The sequence below is a fragment of the Sminthopsis crassicaudata genome, chromosome 1 (assembly GCF_048593235.1).
Source record: "Sminthopsis crassicaudata isolate SCR6 chromosome 1, ASM4859323v1, whole genome shotgun sequence".
Lineage (NCBI taxonomy): Eukaryota > Metazoa > Chordata > Mammalia > Dasyuromorphia > Dasyuridae > Sminthopsis > Sminthopsis crassicaudata.
Genome location: NC_133617.1, coordinates 419278134 through 419289523, shown reverse-complemented (window position 1 = coordinate 419289523; position 11390 = coordinate 419278134). Strand labels below are relative to the sequence as shown.

General features: G+C 47.0%; 1 protein-coding gene across 2 annotated transcripts; it reads left to right on the top strand.

The window, feature by feature from the left end:
* The first annotated feature begins 1130 nt into the window (after positions 1-1130).
* Positions 1131-11003, top strand: FANCG (FA complementation group G). 2 transcript variants are annotated; one of them, XM_074280275.1, is made up of 14 exons: positions 1131-1383; positions 1836-1926; positions 2137-2268; positions 2647-2837; positions 3091-3250; positions 3547-3677; positions 6536-6682; positions 6977-7128; positions 8137-8203; positions 8688-9031; positions 9332-9420; positions 9672-9827; positions 10130-10253; positions 10342-11003. In XM_074280275.1, exons 1-14 carry the CDS (start codon positions 1294-1296, stop codon positions 10448-10450), a joined length of 1983 nt encoding a protein of 660 aa, XP_074136376.1. In that variant the 5' UTR covers positions 1131-1293; the 3' UTR covers positions 10451-11003. The 2 variants fall into 2 exon arrangements, with proteins under 2 accessions (XP_074136376.1, XP_074136377.1); XM_074280276.1 differs by lacking the exon at positions 9672-9827 and having other exon boundaries at positions 10342-10582.
* The last annotated feature ends 387 nt before the right edge of the window (positions 11004-11390 follow it).

The following is an 11390-nucleotide window of genomic DNA, read 5'->3' as shown; positions in this document are numbered from 1 at the left end:
CTCCCCCTAAAGGGCTTTGATCCTGACTCTGACTGATCCCGAGGTCCTCCAGAGAGCTAGCCTGGACATTATAACACCTAATATGCCCCAAGCACTGTGCTAAACTCTACAAATATTCCATTTGATCTACTGTGCTACCTAAAGAGGAGCTGGTCCAGGAGTTCAAATGTGACCTCTGACATATATTACCAGAATGACTCTGGGTAAATCCCTTAAACTTTCTGCTTCATTTTCCTGAATTATAAAATGATAATACCAACCTCCTAGAATTCTTCTGTGGTTCAGATAAGATGATATTTATGAAGTTTTTAGCAAAGTGACTGGCACTTAGTAGATTGCTAGTATTTTCATTCCTATTTTAAAATGAAAAGACATTTTCAAGAAAGAAAGAAGAGTAACAGAAGCAGTGGAGAGGTCAGAAAACAAGCACTGAAGAAAAAGGGCATTTGGACATCAGGAAGTGAGTCTGAAGAAAAGGTTCTGTAAGGTGATAACAGAATCCGATTACAGGGAGTGGAAGTACAAGTGTAAATTCCGGAGAGATGTCATCCTTCCCAGGCCATTAGGAGCAATAGGAGGCTAGACTGCAAGAAGAGATCTGAGACTTGGGAAGGAATGAGAGTTTGAATAGGGAGGCTACAAAGAAGGATATAAGGATGCGCTCTCCACTGGGTAGGAGTTAGTATAGTACCTGGTTAAGAGGCAGGCTGGTGATCTGGCAGGCCTTCTTTCCCCCACAATAACCGGTAGGCCGGCAAAGCTCTTCACTCTTGACTACAATTCCCAGCATGCCCTGAAAAGTAGTGACCTCCTGAAGCATGCTGGGACGTATGGTTTGCGGGAGAGGGAGCTCAGGGATGCAGCTTCCATTACCCCGGATGCCCATGAGGAGACAGCGAGGAGGGGAGGTTATGCCCACCCCCCAAACCGACGGCACATCACTCCCCTCCCTCATATCCTGTAACAGTTTTAGCAGATCCTCTTCTTGAGGAGGCATTCCCCCATGGCGTCTCCAGGTTTCCCGCGGCTCCCGCCCTTTCTTTGGAAAGCCAATCGCGGCTGAGGACTGTATATAGTTGGCCTATCCGCTCCGACTTTAGCGCCTGCGTGGGCGGAGGGACGCCTCTTCTAGGCCCCGTGTTGGGTGAGCGTACCCTCAGATGTGCGCATATGTGAGCTCCCTTCCCGCGAGTTGCCGCTGGCCTGGGACACCTTGGCAGTCTCCGCTGTCCTCCCGGGCGTGCCGGACTTCGAATAGCCCTGAGAAATACCCGGGCGGTGGCCGGGAGCAGCATGTCCCCGGGCCCCACCGCGCCCCCGGCTCACCCCGGCTGCCTGCGCCTGTGGAGGGAGGAAAATGATCAACTGGTCCGGCAGTGGAGGGTAAGGTCGGTTCCTGCAATTCCCCCACCCAAAGAGACGCCCCCTTTCTGCCCCGTAACGCCCCCTTTGGCACGCTGCCCTCACTTGCCCCACCCCTCTATGGACCCCCACCCTAGTGACAGCTCTTGCCCACTGATGTCCTGCTCTGCACGGAAACTCCGCCACCTCCCACCCCTCCCCCCCTTAGCCGGAGTCTTCCTCCGGTGGGCATGCAGTGCTCTTTGAGCCCCTTACCGAGGCCCGCTGCGAGACTTTCCCACCCCCACGGGCTAAGCCAGTCAGTCCCGCCCCCAGGGGCCCACCCTGCTGAGCCTTGCCTCTGTCCTCGCGGAGACCGCCGCCGCCTCCAGGTCCCGGCCCTCACGGGCCTGAGCCGCGCCTGGCTCCGGCCCGGCTTCTCCCTTCTCCCGGGCGCCGAGCGGCTCCCGCTGACGGCTTTCCCGGGTCTGCAGGTGGTGGCTCGGGACTCGGGCCAGCCCTTGAAGCAGCAGGCTGCTCATCATGTCCTGGACAGACTCCGGGGGCTCCTCCACAGGCTATGGGGTACGGCGCGAGTGCGGAGGGGGCCTGAGAGCGGGCGATCTTGCACTGCCCCTTCGGAGGGGTAGCGCGTTTGGAGGGGGACGTTACCAGAGGAGAGCTCGGTCTAGGCCCTGGGGCTTTTAAGTCGAGGTGGAAGTCGGAGCTTCCTGATTGAAGAAGGAAAAGGCCCGGCTGGAGGAGCTCTTAGTGATTGCTGGCGTATGGCTCTAGGGCTCCCTCCAGCTCTTTCTGTCCTTCCTCTGGAGCTCACCGTCCTGGCTAATGCCCTGACCCTGGGAGCCGGCTTGGCCCAGCGATTCATGAAGGATCATGCTCTGGACATCCATCGGGGCCTGGAGAGGGGTGAGAGCTGGACACTGGTTTTTCCCCAAGTGACCCCTGACTGACCACTACTACTCCAGCAGCCAGCCTTTCCCCCCTAGAACCTATAGCTCTCCAGAATACCCGCCCTTCGCAATAACCTCTTTGCTAGGCCCCGCCACTCCCTCAGACCCCCCTCAGACCTCCCTCCGTTCCAGGAGTCTGGGGGATGACAGCCCGGGGCTCCTGTACCAGGCCAACTCCTGCGCTCCTGGTTCTGCTTGTAGGCCCTGCTGTGAGAGAAGGGTGGAGGAGCCAAAGTCACCATGTATCTGCAAGAAGGGGTGGGGGACGAGAGGGAAGATCCTGTAATTTGTCTTGGCTTTTCTAAGTGCCCTCTCCAACCGTCTGTCTCTGTAGTGCTGGATGCTCTGGAGGCGCCATTGCCCCAGTCAGGAGACCTATGGAAGGCCATCTTTCAAAACCCCTTCATAACTCCTGAGATGCTTCTCCCCCTACACCTCTTGGTGGGATTACAGGGGGCCCTATGGCTGACAGATAACCGTCCTGCAGACTTAGCTATGCTCTTATGTATCGTGATGAGGAACCAGGTGAGAAATATCAGCAGGTTTTGTCCCAGGCTCTTCCCCATAAATTCTCCTCTCCCCAGGGTCCTGACCTCTTGAGTCCACCTTTTCCTAATCTGGGATGCTCATATTTGGTGAGGCAGGGATGTGAATGGATTAGTAAGTAGAGAGGGGGGGCAAAGGACAAATTCCTAAATGGCAGGAGTTTCTTAGGGGAGAGTTGGTGGCTGGACTTCTGGGCTTTTTGAAGTCTGATCCCAACTTCTCAACACACAAGTACAAAGAGAGTGGAGCTCCTCTCCTTGAACCTACTGAGGACCTGCTGTCATTGCTAAGTATGTGGGACCCCCCCACTGGAGAGTTGGATGCCCCAGTGATCCTCCAGGATGCCAGGAGTCTGAGGGATGTTCTTCTTACGACAGCTGCATTCCTCCAAGGTGAGCAGAGGGCTCAGGTTTGTGCCCCTACATCCAGCCTGTAGACATTCTAGCCCCAATGAGTTCTTATAGAGCACATCCCCCTTCTTTTGCCATGTCCCTCATCTGTGTGGTCAGTGGGAAGGGGAGGATCTCAGTCTCTTTTGCAGCTTACCTCTCCATTTTTTATTTCCCTTTGCTTTCTTTTGGTATTTGTTCATATGTGAATATCATTCTAACCTCCCTTGGACACCAGTCCTGCCTCCCATCTCCAGCTTCAGTCCATTTTAAAAGATCTCCCTCTTGATACTTCCCAGGGCTTCATGAGCTTCATGTGGGGAACTTGCTGTTAGCCTTGAGCAGCCTACAGAAAGCAGCATTGAGCCTGTGCCCCCGCCCTGTGCTAGCCCAAGTCCACACAGCCTTGGGAGCCTGTCTTCGGAAAATGGTAATGGGAAAAGCGGAAAGGCCCTGGGTTGTGGGGAGAGGATGCTCACTCAGCCTAATGTGGCACAGGGGGTTGTCAGACTAATCTCATTTCCTATTCTAGTGGATAATGCTGCAGATATACTTAGCTCAAAAAACAACACGTTTGTCAGTCTTTATGCTGTTCTGGTGATAGATGAATTCAGAACTCATTGAATGGCCAGACCCCAAGAGGAATAATTTAATAGTTAAACATTAAATATGGAATGGCCCAAGGATCTGTGCTTGGCTTTATGCTCTTTTACATTTTTATCACAATAACCTGGATTTAGGTGGCATACTTCCCACACTTGCAGATGAAACAGAGCTAGAGGAGATAGATAGCTACCTCACTAGGTGACAGTCAACATTCAACAAAATCCTGACAGACTAGAGGCAAGTTTAAAAAGGTGAATTGTAATGCTTACAAAGGTAAAGTTTAAACTTGGTCCAAAGAATTATGACTATGAGTACAAGGTGGGGAAGACATGACTGGACAGTGGTTTGAAATGTATTCTTTATTTCTAGTCTTATTATGCCCATAACACACTTTTACTTGCAGGTCAACTGACCTTCTAGATCTCCCCCCACCTTCATGTTTTTTAAACATTAAATTTATTTAGTGTTTTTCCCCAGTTACAAGTAAAAATGATTTTTAATATTTATTTTAAAAATTTTGAATTCCACTTTCTCTCCCTTCTTCCCTATCATCCACCCTCTTCACCTTGTGGATTCTTGAGCTTCTTTTCAAATATAGTTCAAGTGCCTAGAGGAGGTCTTTCCTGACTTTCCCTAGGTGTTAGTGTGCCTCTCTTGAAACTGTCATAGTTCGTAGATATTCTATACTTGTATTTAAAAAAAAAAAAACCTATCATACATTATTCTTGCCACAACTCCATGAGATAGGTGCTGATTTTACTTAAGAAAAAACTGAGGCACACAGACAAGTGACTTGCCCAGGTTCCCACACATAGTAAGTGCCTGAGAAGGCAATTTGAACTCAAGTTTTCTCAGCTGTAGGCCTAGCTCTCTAGGCACTGACCCACTTGCCTAGAGTTGTGTCCCACCCAATAGAATAACAATTCCATCCCAGCAGGGACTCTCTCATTTCTGTAGATTCATAACACCCAGCACATTGCCATGCATTGGTGGACATGGTAAGCATTAATAAACCTTTATTGAATTATTGGCTCAGTCCAATTCAGCAGTGGGGTGTGACACTGAAAAAAGAGCAGATGCCAATATTGTACTACAGTCAGGTGCATGGGGGCTGGGCCTTGAGAGACATTTCCACCTCCCTATTCTCAGGCCTAGTCAAACTATATCTGGGGCCCCTGTGCACTTCTGAAGGTCACATTTTTAGGAAGGACATTGATAAGCTGGAAATATCCAGAGGAGGGCAGCTAGAATGTTGGGGAGTTTTGATTTCATGACATATAAAGAGAGGCTGCAGGATCAAACCAAGCCTAGACATGACAGCTGCTTTCAGATCCTGAAGACCTTTCATTTAGAAGAGGAAATAAAGTTCCGTACCTCCTAGAAAACAGAATTAGAAGTACATGGAAATGGCAGAAGTAGGCTTGAATGAAAGGTAAAAACTTCCTTGAAATCAATGTTCAGATTTTAATTGGGTGGATAATGTGGCCTCTGTGGTCTTTTTTCTTTTTTCTTTTTAATTTTTAATAGCTTTTTATTTTCAAAATACACGCAAAGATAGTTTTCAACATATTCACTCTTGCAAAATCTTGTGTTCCAAATTTTTCTCCCTTCCCTCACCCCCTCCCCTAAATAGCAAGTAAGCCAATATATATTAAACATGTGTAATTTTAGACATATTTCCACATTTACCATGTTAAACAAGAATAATCAAATTAAAAGGGGGGAAAAATGAAAAAAAACAACAACAAAAAGGTGAAAATGCTATGTTGTGATCCATATTCAGTTCCCCTAGTCCTCTCTCTAGATGTAGATGGCTCTCTTCATCACAGATCTATTCTGAATCACTGCACTGTTCAAATGAGCCAAATCCATCACAGTTGATCATCACAAAATCTTGTTGCTGTGTTCAATGTTGTCTTGGTTCTACTCATTACACTCAACTTCAGTTCATGTAAGTCTCTCCAGGCCTTTCTAAAATCCATCCTCCTGATCATTTCTTATAGAATAATGCTCCATAACATTCATATACCATAACTTATTCAGCCATTCTCCAACTGATGAGCATCTACTCATTTTTCAATTCTTGGCACTATAAAAAGAACATTTACAAACATTTTTGCACAAGTGGGTCCTTTTCCTTCTTTTATGATCTCTTCGAGATACAGGCCTAATGCTGACACTGCTGGATCACAGGCTATACAGTTTGATAGCCCTTTGGGCATAGTTGAAAATTGCTCTCCAGAACAGTTGGATCAGTTCAAGACTTCACTAACAATAATCAGTGTCCCAGTTTTCCCACATCCCCTCCAGCATTTATCATTATCTTTTTCTGTCATCTTAAGCAATCTGAGTAGTGTAAGGTGATAACTCAGAGTTGTCTTAATTTGCATTTCTCTAATCAATAGTGATGTAGAGCATTTTTTATATAACTAGAAATTAATTTCTTTTTCTGAAAATTGTCCATTCATATCCTTGACCATCAATTGGAGAATGGCTTGTATTCTTATGAGTTCAATTCTCTGAGGTCTTTTTCTGCTGAAATTTTGCAGGGACCCAGGGACCCATGTGCTTACATGTAGGAAGACCATGGAATAGGAAGTTTTTCTGTATGGGTTAGGATTCCTGGTGACCTGAGGTTCTGTTTTCATGTTTTTCCCCTGCCTTTCTCTTTCTCTGTCCCAGGGCCATCCACAGAGGGCATTGCTGCATCTCCTTGAGGCTTTAAAGGCAGGCCCAAGCCAAGGACCCCCTCTCCTGGAGGCTGCTCGACTCTATCGACAACTTGGCCACACCACAGCTGAGTTGGACAGCTTAAGGCTACTAGTAGAGGTGTGCACATGGGCTTGGAGATCCAGGCTGCCGCCCTAGCTCTGGATCTTCTCCTTGCCCCACTCAACCTGAACAATATCTTCATCTGCCCTGTTCAGACAGAACAGGGCAGGAAATCTGTGGGTTTGGATGCTAGAGGGAAGCAGGGCTTCATTAGGAACTAAAGAAGCCTGATATCTCTTAGGGTTGGCAGAGAGCAGCATCTTAGGGGATAAGACAAAAATGTAGTCCCAGTCCATGGGATGGGCGGGGGGGATCCGGCCCTTCTCTGCCATCTGCTATTATTTCTTGCAGGCTTTGAGTATTCCTCAAAAATCCAGGCCACCTTTGTTCCCTATTGGTGTAGAGCTTCTGATTCCTCCACCCAGCCCTGCCTCCTGCCTGTACTCTGGGACCCAGAGCCAGGCCAGGTACCTTCTTGCAAGTCGATGTCTCCAGACAGGCAGGTATTGGCATATCTACAGTTAATAGATTCATAATTATTAGCACTAAAATCCATCAATACAAATTTGTGAAGTGACAGTTATGGGCCCAGACTCTGTGCTAAGTTACAAAGATAAAGGGAATTCAGGGCTGTCTACTCCAATCCCCTTGTTTTGCAGATGGGGAAAACAGTGTCAGAAAAAGATTTGTTCAAGTCCAAACAGCAAGTTGGTGGTAGAATGGGGACAAGCACCCAAGCCCATCCAAGAATTTTGACTCGTTAAGAGGCTACTTCTCTTCGCCTCCAACATCACCTCTTCCTAGCCTCTATCCTTCACCTGCCCCCAGCTCTGCCTTCTTGACTCACTCTCCTATGAACATGCCCCATCTCAATGTCAACCCCATTTCTCCAGTCTGGTTAGAGTAGTTAGAAATGCAAATACCCACAGTATCTCACCTTGCTTTCTATACAGTCAGGAACAGAAAATGATAGGCTTCTCTTCCTCCTCTAGTTCTATCTGGGGGGGGGCTTGGAGTCAGGAAGAAAGACTTGAGTTAAAATTCAGCCTTAGTTGTCAGCTGTGTGATCCTAGGCAAGTCACTGTCTATTTCAGTTTCTCCAATTGTAAGATGGGAGTAATAATAGCACCCACCTCCCAGGATTTTGGCAAAGATTAAATGAGATTGTATTTGTAAAAGGCTTATCATAGTGGCTAGCACATAAGCACTTAATAAATGCTTGTTTTCTTTCTTTTCCCTATTTATTCTCCTGATCTTAGTTTTTCTTGCTAACCATTGAATAGTTAAATGCCAGAAAACAAAATATGAGCATTTCTTTCCCCTGTGCATGGGATTGATACAAAAATGGCATCTGGGGGAGGAAAGAAGGAAACTAGTAGTCCTGAAAAATCCACATATTGGATAAAAGCAGTCATTGGGACATTGGTTGTCAAGATCATTCCTATCTGGGAGGGTAATGGGAAGGATAGAGCAGGGGGAAGGAGAGCGTCATCTATACTATGGATCCTTAGGAATGGAGAGGCCGTGGAGCAATACCTGGACCTGCTGGCCTTGTTGCTGGATGGATCAATGTCACAGGTATGTGCAGGAGACAGGATTGGGCAGAAGGATGAAGGAGGGCTATATGCTGGTTTTCCATCTGGATTATAGCAGAATAACTCTGTCTTCCCTCTTTTGAGGTTTGAATGATCTCTCAACCAGCTAGCCTACTATGTGTGGGGTACTGTGTGAGGGTCCAGAGGTATAATCAATCAGTAACTGTTAAGCACCTACTACATGTCAGGTACTGTGCTAAGCACTGGATGTTCTAGCCAGATGCTGTGCTTAATGCTACAATGAATTAAACAATCTCTTCTTGAAGGCTGCAGTGGGCTGAATCTGGGAAACCTTCCTGGAGGGGGAGTGTTGAAAAGAGCTTAGAAGAAAGGGTGTCTTAAAGGCGGTAGAAGGGAGATATTCCTCTTCAAACCTTTGGTCTTCAGGTCACAAGGCCCAGGTTGCAGGGGAGAGGGTGTGGACGATACCAGAAAAGAATTACTAGTGCTGATGGGTATCTCTTCAGGGCATGCCATGTTCAGTGTTCCTGTCTCGTGGCTCTCAAGCTCCCCGCGTACCCGAGGTCTTCCTGGAGACATCAGCAGCCCTGATTATTGTGGGCAGATTCCATGATTCCCTGACTGTGTGTGAGGAGCTGCTTAGCCGAATAGTGCTTTTGGTTCCCCAGAAACTCTGGCTGGGTCAAGGAGGGGCTAGCTTCAAGCCCTCTCTATCCCCAGCCCCACCTCTTTCTGAGAACCCCTCAGAGCGTCTGTGCTGCCTCTTATGGGCCTCAGCTGCCCACTTGCTTCAGGGTCAGGCCCATGTTGGGCTGGGAGCCCGGAGAGAAGCCTTGGAGGAGTTTAGCAGGTGAGAGAATATAATGAATGGGATGGGGGGGAGCCAAAAAAAATTTTTTTTTTAAACTAACCTTTGGTGCAGGGGTCAGGCTCTATATGAAGTCTACTTACAACAAGGGTCTTGAACCTGTGTCCATGGTTAGATTTCAGGGGGTCCATAAACTTAGGGGAGAAATATAAATTTTTTTCATTCACCTCTATTTGAAAATTAGCATTTCCTTCAATTAAAAATATTCTGAAAACAGTGCCATAAATCCTCACTGCCCAAGGGATCTATGACAAAAACCACACATAATCTGATCCCCTTTAGGTGCCTTGAGTTACTCTTCCGGGTGCAGCCTATGAACGGAGCTATAGACCAGGATACAGGTGGAGATATAGGCCAAAGTTTGAGTAGAGGTGAGTTCCAAGTTTCTGGTTCTTATGATCCATCCTTCCTTTCCTACCACTTCTGGATTTCTTGTGGTCCTCTCCAAGGGAACTTCTGATCCTATAGAGGGATTGGGGTGTCCTTTAGAGAGAGATTTTGCTAAGATGGATCAATATAGGGGAACTGGGAACATGGACTCCAGAGAGATTGGGTACAGATACTGCCTTGAGAATTTATGGCTCTGACATAAATTGCTAACTTGGTTGGGGTGGGGGGGTAGATGTTGTCTCCAGCAATGAAGATGAGCTCCCTTCTATGAAGGTTCTTCAGAGGTTAAAAGCAGTCGCGTTAATTAGCCGGGGGCTGGAATGGGTGGCCGAAGGCCAGGATGCCCGGGCTCTACAAGATTTCCTCCTTGCTGTACAGGTTTGCCCAGGTATGGATCAGGGGCGTGTGTGTGTGTGTGTGTGTGTGTGTGTGTGTTACTTTGAAGAGATGCATATTGGTGCATGTATGAGTATGTATTCTGGCCTAGGAAATCAAGGTGTGAGAAGGTGCACAATGTGTTGGTGTGTGAGCATAAATATATGTCATGCAGAAGTTTCTCTTTTGCCAGCTTGGGTGTAGGGCTGGTGTGCTACAGGCTGCTGGAGACTTCTGAGATGTGATGGGGGAAATCCCTGTGGGAATCCTTTTAAAGCTAATGAAGATGGGGGGGGGTGTATTTGGGTGATGCAGGTGACCGAAATGCTTCCTTACATCTGCTGCATGTCCTATGGAGGCTAGAGCGGAAGGATGATGCCATTGCAATCTATCAGAAGCTAGAGGCTGAGGCTGACCAGCAACAGGATGACTCTGAGGGGTGAGACTGAGGGCTGGTAGGATGGTAGGGACTGAGTTTGAAGCATCTTGCCATTGTTGCTCTCTTATGCTTCTCTTCTTCTCTCCAGTCTTCTCCCCCAGTACTTAGAGTCCTGTATGAACTGCATTCGAATCACTGAGCAGGAGTCCCTCTTGCAAGAACTTCGGAAATCACTGCGGAGGCCTTCGAGCCCTTAATGGTCATTCAATCCTGTCTTCCCACGGATCTTCTCTATTTGAGCTTCTCTCCTATTCAATTTAGGGGGATGGCTAGGACTTTAGTAAGCTGGAGAAAGCCCTACTTTCCTTACATGTCCATGGTTCCTTACATGTCTTTTTGGTCATTCTCCTTTAACATTCAAAGTGAAGGAAATGATAGGGGTAAAGAGAAAAGTAATCGGAGTTTACTCTATCCCCTTCCCATATACGGATGTGTCTTCCTGTCACTATTGTTTTGGTACCTATTACCTCTTTTTTTCCAGTAAAATTTTCCATTGGTCCATCTGTTTATACTATCTGTATAAACATGGCATGTAAGTGCTGGGAATTCTGGTCTCTGGACACTGGGGCACAGCCCCTTTATCTGATGTGATATATTCTGATGATACTGGAAGTCCAAGGGACTCATGGAAGTGGAGACTCCCCCCCCCCCCATCTTTACTTGATTTCTTCCTTCCCTTAGCTCTTAAGCAATAACATTTGTGTTTTGGTGGTGATCAGTTGGTCAATAAATAAATATTTATTAAGTGAATACTATGTGCCTGGCACTGTGCTATGTGCTTGGGAACAGGCAAAAGACAGTTCCTGCTTTCAAGGAGATCATAGCAATAGGGAAGACAATGTGCAGCAACTATTACAAACTGTCTAGGTTTAAATTGGCAGTGTATTATGATATGAATCCAGGCTCTTCTAAGGGAGACTGGTTGACCTGAAAGGTCTGTGATGATCATGGGTTTTCCTTTCAATTCTGTAGTGGAGACAGTATCAGAAAACAAACAACAACCAAAAAAACCAGGTTGAAGCTTTGTCTTTATGCCTTTTTGACCTATCTCTAAATCTTAAAAGCCCTGAAATAGACCCTAGGGCAATCTACAAAAAGATACAAAAAGTAGACTGAGTCCCTGACCCCAAGAATTGA

What these genes read in the sequence shown, in the direction of transcription:
- FANCG (XM_074280275.1), top strand. Translation starts at nt 1,294, where the DNA reads ATGTCCCCGGGCCCCACCGCGCCCCCGGCTCACCCCGGCTGCCTGCGC. An exon ending in AACTGGTCCGGCAGTGGAGG is followed by an intron (nt 1,384 to 1,835) that starts GTAAGGTCGGTT and finishes CCGGGTCTGCAG; the next exon opens with GTGGTGGCTCGGGACTCGGG. An exon ending in GCCTTGGAGGAGTTTAGCAG is followed by an intron (nt 9,032 to 9,331) that starts GTGAGAGAATAT and finishes GATCCCCTTTAG; the next exon opens with GTGCCTTGAGTTACTCTTCC.